Below are 14490 nucleotides of genomic sequence, written 5' to 3'. Positions count from 1 at the left end.
CACCAGCAATTTAAAGAGCAGCTAGGCTATTTCATGTGTACTATTATATTAAACTTGAATTAACTCTCCCAGTCATAATGAAAGAGGTGACAACTGCTTCAGGCCAATATTTCTCATCAACTACTGCAAGAAAATTACTAGTTTAGATATAGCCTGAATCTCCCAGCCAGGACAGGTTGAAAATGTTTCCCTAGTAGCCTCTGTGTAGCTCTACACATAAGAACTTGGATACTTGTATCTCCAATCTCTTAGGGTTAGCTGGAGTGAGTAGAACATGAAACAAGGTCACAAAGCTATGAACCTTTCTGTCACCAAAGGCAGTCTTTAAGTTTACAGAATTAGCTTATTAGAAGTGTAGTACAGTGAGTTCTGGCTAAAGTCAACGAAGTGTGAGCATACATATGTGTAGTTTAGCATATGAATGGAGATTTGCTTCTACTGCTTTCAACTGAGAAATTTGGCTGCATACACGTTGTGAAGAGAAACTACAAACTGTCTAGCTATTTTCCCTGTCACCAATGTAAAACACCAACTGGAGCCTAATGCAGTGTTTGAATGTTGAAGCCTTCTCAAAATAAAGGGGTTTGGAGTTGATTGAATGTGCTACTTTATTTTTAGACCAGTGTTCAAAAAGATCCCTACTACAAAAAAAAAGAAGCTGAGCAGGTATCCAGAGTTGTGCGATACATCAGAAAGGTGGTGGTGGTGAATAATTTCTTCTTAATGTTAAGAATTGGTATCTTATTAGGCAGATCTTCTTCCTTGTTCTCCAGGGTTGTTGAACTATTTACCTTTTCAGAGGCTTCCCCTAATCTGAGCTGGTAATGGGGATGATCTAATACCAAAAGCGGCCAAGAGCTACAGTTCTGCTGTTGATGTTTTAAGTTCATCATTAGGACTATAAAAAGCATCATCTGCAGTCTCCAAAGAGAAAGGACTACTATTCTTCCCTTCTAGAGAAGGTTGTCCATTCTGTTTGTCATATTTTGCGAATACAGTATATTGTGATAAATTGTTATGCCTTTCTGTTACAGATTAACTAAACTACAGATATTGGAACTTAGAGAAAACCAGTTAAAAATATTGCCAAAGTAAGTATGTATGAAATTTATTTAAAATACTTTGGAAGAGTTTTTCTGTAGTTATACTAATAATGTAGTGCATATCGAAAAGTAGGTCACGGCTTAAAATGTGTAGCTAAGTATTGGACTAAGCTAGGAACTTTCCCCTCATACTGCTGAAATTATATCTCTTTTCAGGCTCCCTGGTCTTCCTATTCAGTTGTTTGCCTATTCAGAGATTTTTGAAAATTTTCTGTCCCTCTCCAGCTCTGTATTTCTGACCCACCTATCAGGCTTTTAAGTCAGCCTGTAAGCACTTCAGGATGATCATTCTGAGGTGTCTGATGCTTTTTGCACACAGCATTGTATTGGTGCTCAGATGCCTGTCTGAGTACTGTTCTGATGGCTGAGTGCCTGAAACTTAGGCATTATCTCTAAATCAAATCTGGAGTTTGAGATGCTTGCTCAGAATGACTGAGGGAATAAGATTCACGTGATGTGAACAGTTTTTTTCCTGTTTAATATACTTCACTGCTGAAGAAAGTAAAAACTCCTGTGTTGCAGTCTGTTATGCAGTGTGTATTTTATAAGGCAACAGGCTTGTTTAACATAATGAAAGCATATTAGTCAGCCATGTTTTCTGTAATTGTGTCAAATAGTTATGGAAATTGTTATAGTGTTTCTTTTAACAGTAAATGCAATTGTACTTATCTTTTAAAATCTAACACCTTTCTAAGCCCTGCCTTGCAACTCTCACTTGCTTCATCAAAGAAACCCAGGTTGATGGTGTTGCAGTTCCTGCAACTTTCTGTGAGCTAGAGCAATGCTCTGAATTTTCTGACTTGGACCCTGGAGGTCTAAGCGGGTTATCAGAGGTATAAAAGATCAGTGAAGAGAGAAACAGAGATCCCAAAGATGGGATGTGAATAACTAGCTGTAGAGTCCTGAATATGTTGTAGTGTGCAATGAAAGGAGTCCTCCTCTGGCAACAGACACTGGTAAAGAGAGGTATTGGTTTCAGATGTTTTGGTGGAAAAGAGGAGTCCTATCAATTGAATATTTCTTCTGTCCAGCTCATATGCTAGCAGAGACTTCCATGCAGTAGGCTGAAGTGTGAGTTGCCAGCCCTTTAAGTACAACAGCCAACTTTTCTAGTGACTCTAGCTAACTATGTGCCTAAGACATGAACAAGGGGTATGTTCCATTGGAATTCCTTTTTTATGTGCCTAGATACCATACTGTGGTGCATAAAAATGCCAAAACTCGCATCTGGAATGAAATGTATAACGTCAGAATGCGTGAATTTAAATCTTCCAAGTATTAAATATTCTACTCATTCATGTTATATAAATACTCTCTATCCTTCTTTTTTTCAGTAGAAAAAATTAGAGGACATGTAATTTGGGTAGAAGCTCTGTAAATTAAGTTACTCCCAACTGTGAAACAGTAGCAATAATTAAAATTTATAAAATTACTCTGACCTTAATTGCCACAATTAACACTAATAGCATTAATTGCATGCAGTATTTTAAAAAGAGTAGTTTATGGAGGTCTCTTGTAGTGATAAGAGACACTTAAACAAATGCTGTAATGTATTTAAGCCAAACACTTCCATTGAAGTTGCTGGAAAATTTTTTGTTGATTTCAGGGGTTTCATCCTTGCTTAAAAACTAAACAGCAGCTGTCATGATGATGTCCTCTGCAGCACCTCCATAACGATCTACATACAGTACATGCTGAGCTGCCACCTTTATTATTCTCTTCTGGTACTCTTGTGGTTCAATTAGGGGAAATTAAAGCTTTTGAGACTGCTTTTTAAATGTATTGATTCAAACACATTAATATGCATTTTGCTACAGTGAGGCACTGGAAAAATATATCGATTATGTATGATGTACACTGGAGAGAAAAAAAATATTGTGGTGTCCATAGCATGCAAGACGTGAATCTGCCTTTCAGGATGATACAACTGTGTAGCAGTTGACCTGGCCAACAAAGGCATCTGTTGCCTGCCTTTATTATGTCAGAACAGAAGCCAATGGGAAATTTGAACTTACAGTTTCCCAAACCTGAGTATGTGTTTTAAAAGGAACCTGATTTACAGTTTAGATAGTGTAGAAAATCCAAAGGGAAGGTTTTGAAGCTAATAAGATGTAGCAGTGCGTGCTAATATTTTTGCTATAGAATACCAATATTTTCCCTGTCTTTCTCTCCTTCATAATATTTTCATACTTTTAGCTGCTACTTTTCTTATTTGTAATGAGAGGTATATTTGGATAAACTTCTACAAAATCAGCTAGCTCTCTTGCTGAATTAAACATGCACATAATTTTTAACACTAAAGCATAAAGCACTTGAAAGACTGTTAATAAAAATGGGTAATTAATGCCAACACACTAAATGAACCTTGCTTTGTGCCAAATGCATAATTTTGATTGGAGCTTATCCACAGCTAGAGAATGCAAAACTGACAGTATTATAATGCAAACCATCTTAATAAAAATATTTCTGCTGAAAGGAAAGCAAAAATATGCAGAGATTGTTTTAGAGACCTTAGCTGGAAGTTGGGAAAATGGTCTGATGCAAATATAAAAAGGTATCTCATTGATTATTTTTTTAAGCTTCTGTCTGTTGGCTAATTGTCAATAGAGTAACCTTTTTAGAAAGGAGCAAGTTATTTGAAGGTGTAATTGCAATGATTCAGGGACTTATCTTGCCTATCACTCACACCTCTTGAATTTTATGCTACTTGAAGTAAGTGGTATTGTTACCCTTAGTGAATTTGACTATTTACAGCATCAGAATCTGAGGCATAATTTAAACTACCTGTTCTGTTAGTGTTGGATTGATTTGACAGCAAATTCAATAATATGGATTATGAAACAATTTTTTTAGTTTATGAAAGGGATTACATAATGCTGTGGCAGAGATAGAAATAGGTGTAACTCAGCGATCTAGTAAATTTTTCTTTCCAGTCCTGTATTCCTCTTTCTTTAGCATTGACTTTTCTTGTTTTACATTTTCACTGTATGAAAAGCTTTGTTTGCATTTTGTCTGAAGGTATAGTTGCTCTTAAACAATACAGAAAACCAAAGAGATATTAGAGAGAGAGAGAGAGAAAATTGCCAAAACACAGCTTGAAAGAATGGATTTTACTTTATTTCAGTCACTGATTTAATCTTTGCCCTATTGATGTGTCATGAAATCAAATTTAGTCATCTGATTTGTTGTAGGACCTGAGGAATAATTAGGATTCCAGACCATATCATATGGAAACAACTTTGTCAGCAGCCTGGAGAGGGAGAAAGGCATTGGTGGTTATTGTGATTCAACAGCGGTCTCTTCTGTTTTATCTAATCATTAGGTAGTGGTCTTTATTTAGGAGAAAAACATGTAGTTAATGAGCCTGTGGCTACTGAAAAAGCTGATTATGACTGGAGGTGAAAGGCATTCAAAAGAAAAGTAACTTCAGAGTTACTATTTATCATAATAAGGATGACTCTAGTGATCTTTAGCTTTTTGTAAATTAATCTGTACATGTCTTGCAGTGTACTCTGTGTGACAGTCATAGAATCACAGAATGGTCAGGGTTGGAAGGGACCTCTGCAGATCATCTAGTCTAACCCTCCTGCTAAAGCAGGTTCTCCTAGAGCAGGTTGCACAGAGTTGCATCCAGGCAGGTTTTGAATGTCTCCAGAGAAGGAGACACCACAGCCTCTCCGGGCAGCCTGTTCCAGTGCTCTGGCACCCTCAAAGTAAAGAAGCTTTTCCTCATATTCGGATGAAACTTCCTATGTTGCAGTTTGTGCCCATTGACCCTTGCCCTGTTGCTTGGCACTACTGAAAAGAGCCTGGCCCCATCCTCTTGACACTTGCCCTTAAGATATTTGTAGACATTGGTAAGATCCCGTCTCAGTCTTCTTTTCTCCAGGCGAAACAGGCCCAGCTCCCTCAGCCTTTCCTCACAAGGGAGATGTTCCAGTCCCCTAATCGTCTTTGTAGCCCTTTGCTGGACCCTCTCCAGTAGTTCCCTGTCTCTCTTGAACTGGGGAACCCAGAACACAGTACTCCAGATGCGACCTCACCAGGGCAGAGTAGAGGGGGAAGATAAAACTCCCTCAACCTGCTGGCCACGCTCCTCCTAATGCACCCCAGGATCCCATTGGCCTTCTTGGCCACAAGGGCACACTGCTGGCTCATGGGCAACTTGCTGTCCACCAGAACTCCCAGGGCCTTCTCCACAGAGCTGCCTTCTAGCAGGTCAATTCCTAGCCTGTACTGGTGCATGGGGTTGTTCCTCCCTAGGTGCAGGACCTTACGCTTGCCTTTGTTGAACTTCATGAGGTTCCTCTCCACCCAACTCTCTAGCCTGTCCAGGTCTCGCTGAATGACAGCACAACCTTCTGGTGTATCAGCCACTCCTCCCAGTTTAGTATCATCAGCAAACTTGCTGAGGGTACACTCAGTCCCTCCATCCAGGTCATCGATGAACAAGTTGAACAGGACTGGACCCAGTACTGACCCCTGGGGAACACCAGTAGCTACAGGCCTCCAGCTGGACTCTGCGCCACTGATCACAACCCTCTGAGCTCTGCCATTCAGCCGGTTCTCAATGCACCTCACTGTCCACTCATCTAACCCACACTTCCTGAGCTTACCTATGAGACAGTGTCAGAAGCCTTGCTGAGGTCAAGGTAGACAACATCCACCACTCTCCCCTCGTCTACCCAGCCAGTCATTCCATTATAGAAGGCTATCAGGTTGGACAGGCATGATTTCCCCTTGGTGAATCCATGTTGACTGCTCCTGATAACCTTCTTTTCCTCCACGTGCTTCAAGATGACCTCCAGGATGAGCTGTTCCATCATCTTTCCAGGAATGGAGGTGAGGCTGACTGGGTCCTCCTTCTTGCCCTTTTTGAAGACTGGAGTGACACTGGCTTTCCTCCAGTCCTCAGGCACCTCCCCTGTCCTCCATGACCTTTCAAAGATGATGGAGAATGGCTTGGCAATAACATCTGCCAGTTCCCTCAGCACTCAGGGGTGCATCCCATTGAAGCAAATGGATTTGTGGGTGTCAAGTTTGCTTAAGTGATCTCTAACATGATCCTCCTCGACCAGGGGAAAGTCTTCCATTCTCCAGACTTCCTGTTTTGCCTCCAGGGTCCTGGAAAACTGAGGGCCAGCCTAGGCAGTGAAGACTGAAGCAAAGAAGGCATTCAGTAAGTCTGCCTTCTCTGTGTCCTTTGTCAACAGGGCACCCACCTCGTTCAGCAGTGGGCCCACATTTTCCCTAGTCATCCTTTTCCTGCTGATGTACTTGAAGAAGCCCTTCGTGTTGTCCTTGGTATCTCTTGCCAGATTTAATTCCAAACGGACCTAGCCTTCCTCATTGCCTCCCTGCATGTTCTGACAACATCCCTACGTTCCTCCCAAGTGGCCTGTCCCTTTTTCCACATCCCATAAACTTCCTTCTGTTTGAATTTTGCCAGAAGCTCCTTGCTCAGCCATGCAGGCCGCCTGCCCCCTTTGCTTGATTTCTTACTCATAGACATCCAGCTATCTTGAGCTTGGAGGAAGTGATGCTTGAATATGAGCCAGCTCTCTTGGACCCTCCCACCTTCCAGAGCCCTAACCCATGGGATTCCTTCAAGTAGGTCCTTGAAGAGGCCAAAGTTAGCTCTCCTGAAGTCCAGGGTTGCAGTCCTACTTATTGCCCTGCTTCCTCCACGCAGGATCCTGAACTCTACCATCTCATGGTCACTGGAGCCAAGGCCGCCCCTAACCTTCACATCCCCAACCAGTCCTCCTTTGTTTGTGAGTACAAGGTCCAGGAGCACACCTTGCTTTCTTGGTTCCTCCTCCACCACCTGCGTCAAAAAGTTATCAGTGCTCTGCAGGAACCTCATGGACTGTGTGTGCCCAGCTGTGTTGTCTTGCCGGCAGCTATCAGGGTGGTTGAAGTCCCCCATGAGAGCCAGGGCCTGTGATTGTGAGGCTACCTCCAATTGTCTGTAGAAGGCCTCATCGACTTCCTCTTCCTGATCAGGTGGCCTGTAGCAAACATCCACAACAGTGTCACCCATGTTGGCCTGCCCCTTAATCTTTACCTATAAGCTCTCAACTCGTTCTGCATCCACCCCTAGGCAGAGCTCGATACATTCCAGTTGCTCCCTCACATAAAGAGCAACTTCACCACCTTGCCTTGCTGGCCTGTCTTTCCTAAAAAAGTACATAGCCATCTATGACAGCATTCCAGTCATGCGAGCTATCCCACCATGCCTCTGTAATTGCAGCGAGATCATGGCCTTGCGGCCACGCACAAATCTCTAATTCTCCCTGTTTATTCCCCATGCTGCATTCATTGGTGTACAGGCATTTCAGAGAGGTAATTGAGCGTGCAGGTTTCCCAGGAGGGGTGCAAGTGGATCCACCATAGCCACACACACCGTTGAGGTGGCTGGTCTTCTGGTACCCATCGAACATATATCACTGCTCTGGTTGCCCTGGCTTATTCCCCAGTTGGATGCAGTGGTGTGAGCATTGCCACTTTGTATGTACACACACACACAGACACAGACACAGACACACACACACCCCCCACACACACACCCCCCACACACACACACCCACACACCCCCCCACACACACATCCACCCCCCCCACACACACACACCCACACACCCACCCACACCCACACACCCCGACACACACCCCCACACCCACCCACCCCCCTTCAGCTTAAAGTCCACCTCACCAAGCTGGACAACCAGTTGCTAAAGATTCCATTGTGTCTTCTACACAGATGGATTCCATCCCTCCCTAATGGGCTATAGTCAAAGAATGTCCTCTTGTCATAGAAACCAAAACCCTCAAAATGGCACCAATCATGAAGCCAGAAGCTGATGTGCATTATACCTCTATTTCTGGCTGCACCCTTTCCTCTTACTGGTAAAATAGAAGAAAAATACTCTGTGCACCAGAATTTTTCACTTGCACCGCCAGGGCTTTATAATCTTCCTTGGTTCTGCCCAGGTTCTGGCTTGCAGTGTCATTTGTGCCCACGTGAAAGAGTAGCAGTGGATAGTACTCCATGCTCTTGAGAAGTTGTGGCTCCCTCTTGGCAACATCTTGGATCTTAGCTCCTGCAAGGCTTTGTACCTCACACAACTCCCTGTCAGGCTGGCAGATGGGTGCCTCAGTGCCCCTTAACAGAGTCACCCACTACAAGCACTTGGCGTTTCTTTTTGCAGTAACCTTGTTGTGTGTAGTTTCTCCATGCAGACCTTGCTCATGGGTGTCTATAGCTGTTAAAGCTTCATATCTGTTTCTGGTTGTGATGCAAGAGGATGAAGACTGAAGCAGAGTCCTGCTTTTGTGGGTCACTAGGGTCCAAGGTGCCTCATGCTCTGTGGTGTCCGCTACAGAAGCATAGTTCTAAAACTACCTATTTATTCCTGTCTCAGTCCCTCTAATACTGCATAGCCTTTTAACTGTTTTTTGCAACTCAGCCACCTGACATAACAGATCATCAACCTGTGCACACCTTAGGTGCAGGTACTTACCTTTTCTCCAGGATAAGGGTCTGGTTACTCATGGCAACCTATCTCCTGTACTGAAGTCTCCTTCCTTATCAGTTCCATCTGGGTAGAAGCATCAGACATCTCAGGGGCTTTCTCTGTAGAAACACTGGCTTTAACTCTGAGGCAAGTGGCCACCATTATGGCATAAACGTAGAGCACTTTCCTGGGTTGTGCCTACAAGCAGGGTGCAGGGCCCTCCGGTGCAAACTGCCACACCACATGCTGATCGCTAGCGCTCCCTAGGGCCGGTTAACTCTGCCGCGGTTATTCCTGGCAATGCCCAAGCCGCATCAGCATAGCTTGCAGTCACCGTGTTCATTAACATGTGCCTGGTTGAACAGTGTGTGAAAATTTGACCTTATTTAGATATCAGTCCGGTAACGTTGTCCCAAAATGAGGGTTCTTCACCCAGTGTGAAAAAATCCAATCAACACACAGATATTTGCTTTTATATCAGTTCTGCAGAATTGGGTGCCAGGCATCTAACACAGCCAGCACACCCTCTTTCTGATTAATCTTTATATTTATAGTAGCAAGATACAACTGACCGGTGAATAACAATTTCTTTTACCACCCATAATTATACATTTTCATGTTTATGCATTTAACTTTGTGATTAAAGCATTTAGGGAGGTCCCCCAATTAGCATGCTCATTATTCACAAAGGGGGGTGTATTTTAGTATTATAATTACCTAAGATTAGTTAGGGTTCACTCTTATCTGAGCTCTGTTCCAAATTCATGCACATGTATCTAAGTCAGTAACTACAAAGCAGGATTTTGCAGCCTTTCTTATCTTGGGGCTTTCTGTGATGTTCTTCTTCAAGGTTAGGTTCATTCCAGAGTCTTGCATGATTGCTCACTTTGTAACTTTAACCCTGTCCTTTCAACATCAGTAACAGAACGGCATCGGTATTTCATACTGATAAAATTAATATATTTGTATGAATACAGAAAGATTGGATGTAATTGGCATTTTCTTAAATCTAATTCTTTGTTAATCCCCTTCCTGTGCAGAACCATGTCCAGACTGACTCAGCTGGAGAGACTGGATTTAGGAAGTAATGAATTCACAGAAGTGGTGAGTTTTGCCTAAGTAACAGGGCTTTGTATCTTTTATAAATCTCTGTATCCTTTAATCTATTTTTTATAAATATGAAAATGTAAAAATCAGCTTTAAGAGTTTTGCTACTGAGCAAATATTATGTATATCTTATACTACTTTATAGAGCCTGTTATAAAAATGACGTGCATATTCTTATAGATATGAGTATGTGTTCTTCCTCAATTTGAAAATAAAACACTGTGGCATAGTGTGGCTGCATTACTGGTAAAAAGTTAATGGTAATATGTGTTTGAATTATTATAAACATAATCATTTAACATAATAAATTCTAAACACTTATTGGTCATCATGTATTTAATGTTTCAAGTTCTGTATAAGCTGTGCATAACCTACTTTTATTAGTGTGTACAAACTATTTAGATCCAAAGGAAACTATATTAATTATAGGTTTGAATATTATTTAAAATAGTATTTACAGTTGAGGTGCTCAGATTTTTCCCTCAACACGGATCAGCTTGTTTCCTATTCATGATGTCAGACAAATACATCTTCCATTTATAATCACTTAACATCCCTCTGCTGTAGAGGTACTTTCCTGTATAAAGGAATTGAAATAAAGTATAGTGGAACATACTGACCTGCTGTATAACAGTCAAGCCTCTGTGTGCCACCAGTAGGGTACAAATAACACTTTCTGTAAGGATTATTTAGTGCTGTAATCAAGTTCTTAAAAGATTTTTGTATATCTAGTATGTATTTACATTTTTAAAAGTGAATTGTCTGGGTTTTATTTGATGACCCAATGAAGCAATATATATAACAGCTATAAGACATGACTTAAAGTTACAATAGATGAATCATTGAAGTTGTTTTTGCCTTTCACTATTTTTGTATGAAGTTTTTAAAAATTGTTTCCTTTACAGCCTGAAGTACTTGAACAACTGAGTGGGTTAAAGGAATTTTGGATGGATGGTAATAGACTAACACTTATTCCAGGGGTAAATCTTTTTACTGTGTTAAACATTTAGTATTTTAATTTACAGTGGTATTTGCTTTGTCAACTATCATATATGTTAAAGTTGCTGTATAATTTTAATGTTACTTAAAGCCAAAATGCTAAATGCCACTTAAATGCTTGACTATATTTAGAAATTGTCACTGATCACGGTAGATGAGTACACAGCTTTTCTTTAATTGAAAGTTATAATCCTCTCATCTAAAGATTATGTTCAAATTTAGGAAAAGTCCTACATCAAATCTTGGATGAAATTTAGGGTTGACTGGTCCTTCCAAAAAGGGATTATTTTGTGTTAGATAGCAAGCAGGAATTTACAGGATAAATATGTTGTGTGAATTTTTACCGGTCACGGCTGTAAAACAAGCAACGACCGTAAAGAATTTTTTGCCAGTGTATACATGGAGTATAGCCATTCCTGAGAAAATGTTTTGTTGACTATACCAGGTTTTCCTGACATCTCCATTACATGAGGTCCAGGATGACCTGTTACTGCAGCACTTGTGAAACTGTGTTTATGATTGAGTAAACTAGTATTTGGGAAGCAGCCAGTCAGTTTTCAGACTTTAAATCACTAGCAGTCTTTTGATGTGAGGGTTTCTTGCATGATCAGTAGTCTTCTCTATTGTCTCCTCATTTCAGCTAATTCTTCTTTGAAGAAGAGTTGAGTGGATATATTAAACCTTTCTATCCTACAGTAAAACTGTATTTGTGAAAGTGACTGCATCTTCCCTGTGAAGATTTTAGTAGTGTGCACAAATCTTTAAGCTTATTCTTGGTTCATATGGAAATGTAATGCAAGCATATATTTTGACTTGGTTTTTTCGGTTTAGTATAATTAAGGATTCATTATTGTTGGTTTTGAGGTTAAGTAGGATGCAGTTTTACACAAAAGGCAAAAATAAGCATTAAAAGACTTTACTGGAGCCTTAATTATATCTTTATGTTACACTGTGTTACATCTCTGAAGTTTCTTCTAAAGCTTCAGTCACTTGATTCACGATAACTGATCAAACAGTTGAATTTACAGCCGACTGACTTTAGAGACACCTGTAGAATAACTGTGGTGTATCTGTGTGTGTGTAAAAACATCAACTGTGTGTATCTGTACAAAATATTTCATTACAAAGTTTGGATGTTTTGCATAAAATTGTATTTTAGCACTATAAATAGGCTTTCTCTTTTCCTGTGACATTACACTTGAGAGACAGTTTGTTGTCAAATCTCCTGGCTTTTTTTGTTTTCAACTTGTTATTTCCTAGAATGCATTATTTTCTCTTGCTTTTAGTTCATAGGAACTTTGAAACAACTCACCTACTTGGATGTTTCTAAAAACAACATTGAAGTAGTTGAAGAAGGTATTTCAGGTTGTGGAAGCCTACAAGACCTACTGTTATCCAGTAATTCACTTCAGCAACTGCCAAAGTCTATTGGTTTGTATTTTCAGTTAATTCATGTTCTTAAAAGCTTATAATTTCAACACAGGATGCTTGAAAATAGACAAATGGCATTTTAGATCGAAGTTTCAATTGATTTAATGCAGGGGTCCTCAAATGTTTTAACCAGGGGGCCGGCGCGCGGATGAAGTGGCAGGCAGTCATCTGTGGCTGCTTGGTTTCCCCCCCCCAACCCCCGGCGGGGGGGTTCTGTAAATACCAGGGGCCGGATTGAGGACCCTGGGGGGCCGTATCTGGCCCGCGGGCAGTAGTTTGAGGACCCCTGATTTAAAGTTTCTGTTTTAGATAAAGCTGTAATGTGTAGCTGAATAATAACATTTATATTTGTTTTGGAGCATTCTTGACTTCATACAGTAGTTTGTAAATGGATGAGAAATTGTTGACTGTAAGAGAGTAAAAAAAATCCCTCCACCACCCATGGCTGGCCCATGGTAAGCTGTCAAATAAGTTCTGTAAGCTTGTCTGCTTATTTCCTTAGTAGATATATAGCACCATAGGCATGCCAGGGAATGCAGAAGATGTGGTTCCTTGCCCATAGGTTTTTTTCCCCCTTAATTTAAATTTAAAGCTAAATGTAATGAACACAAGTGCCTGTTTTGATTTACTTGTTCATTTTACTACAGGTTCCCTGAAGAAGGTAACAACACTTAAAATTGATGAAAACCAATTAATTTCTTTGCCAGACTCCATAGGAGGGTAGGTATTTCACCTGAATAAAAGGTTGCGTTGTCTTTCTGCACACTTTTCTGTAATAGAGGCTTATCTTTTGAATGTATTTACACCTACTTGATTTATTTTTTTCTATATATTAACGTCTTAAACACTGTGAAATAGAAGGAAGATACAAAAGCACTTGCTTTCAATTTTATGTTCTTTATGTATTATTTAATAGCAAAAGACCTATTGTTTTCCCATAGGCGGGTTCATTACCCGGTGCGCAGTGTCAATTTGCACACCAAGTCGAGGTATTCCTTAATTCTTTATTCTAGTTTGTGCAAAGTAGGGAGCTAGGTGGTAACCCACAAATGCCTAGCTCCCTGATTGTCAAAATTTTACACTACTTATACATTTCAACAAACGAAGACATCAGCTTTCATTGGGTACAAGTTACACAACTCCTTCATTACTTAGTACTCCGTTTCCTATTTGTTAAGCAATTCTCTAATTTCCTATGTTAATTTGTCTGCATGCTCAATCTCAACTTCTTTTTGGATCTCCCCCTGCCGGAATTACTTTTCCCCTAGTTTTGCTGAGCTCCTTGCTTATGATGAGCTTCCTATCAGCTCATCTATCTTGTGGGAGTGTTTCCTTTGTGAAGTTCCTTTTCTAAACAAGGTTTTGCTGGTGCTTTAAGAAGCGATTAGCAGGACATACAAAATGCTTGTAACCTGAATTAACCCTTAACAACTTATTCACTCTAATTGTCTTAAAGTCAATCTACTAACAATGCATTCAGTTTTATTAATCATTTGATATCACTATGTTCCTCACTCATTAATGCAGCCACCAATTTATAATAGAAAAATTGAATGTGAAAGAAAAGATATTTAAATAGGCAGTCAGCTGTCTGACTGGGGGTTTTGGCAGTAACATAGCTGTGGTAAATATTGCAAATGATTGAACCGATATCAAAAAGCTTGTAAAAAGTGAATCTTAACACATACATTTATCTTTTTTATATTATAAAGAGAATTTTCACCTGTTAATCACCAGGATTTTTTAATGTTTAATTTGGTGTTCAGCAACTTAATTTGAAACTCACAAATGACAGCAAAAATAATTGATTCAGAATTAAGTGCTATGCAAATAAGGGGCATTTGTTCCAATTTCTGTTCTCCTATTATAATGAATGTAGGTTGCATTTTGTTGTCAGAATTTACAAAATACTTCTTTACTGCCAAAGTCTTAGGTTCACTGTCTAACTATTTGCATTCTTTTATTGTTCAGAAACTGCACTCAACTGTTTGGCTATGATCTGTCCCACTCTGAATGTTTTCAGTTCCTTGCACTAGCACATTTTCATGTAGTACACAAACATTTGATGTTGCTGACCCCCCTGATTTTGCTGAAAACTCTCTTATGAGGATAGTGTGAAGGAGATTTTAAAACCAAAAAGCAATCTCACCAACCAACAAACGAAAAAACCCACCCAAAACCCAAACACAATTTAGGCAATTAGTAAAGGATTTCTCATGGATTTGAATTCCCTTGGGTTTCAGAGTTTTATTTTGTATTTAATTTGAGATTTGTAATTGATAGTGGTATTAACCTCATTTAAACTTAAAGTATTAAATTAATGTTGGATGAATT

The 14490-nt window shown here is 40.0% G+C and overlaps 1 protein-coding gene across 21 annotated transcripts in view; it reads left to right on the top strand.

Moving 5' to 3' along the window:
• The window catches only part of LOC130141885 (erbin-like), a 123967-nt gene that overhangs the window by 72758 nt on the left and 36719 nt on the right, over positions 1-14490 (top strand). For 20 of the 21 annotated variants that reach the window (XM_056323158.1, XM_056323166.1, XM_056323163.1 and 17 more), the window contains 5 exons: positions 1035-1091; positions 9660-9723; positions 10632-10706; positions 12012-12156; positions 12804-12876. In XM_056323158.1, coding sequence (XP_056179133.1) covers positions 1035-1091; positions 9660-9723; positions 10632-10706; positions 12012-12156; positions 12804-12876 — 414 coding nt within the window. The remainder of the gene's footprint in view (positions 1-1034; positions 1092-9659; positions 9724-10631; positions 10707-12011; positions 12157-12803; positions 12877-14490) is intronic. The other variant, XM_056323169.1, reaches the window with a different exon arrangement.

The sequence above is a fragment of the Falco biarmicus genome, chromosome W, assembly GCF_023638135.1.
Source record: "Falco biarmicus isolate bFalBia1 chromosome W, bFalBia1.pri, whole genome shotgun sequence".
Lineage (NCBI taxonomy): Eukaryota > Metazoa > Chordata > Aves > Falconiformes > Falconidae > Falco > Falco biarmicus.
The sequence above is the reverse complement of the archived record's forward strand: the minus strand, read 5'-3'. Positions and strand labels throughout refer to the sequence as shown.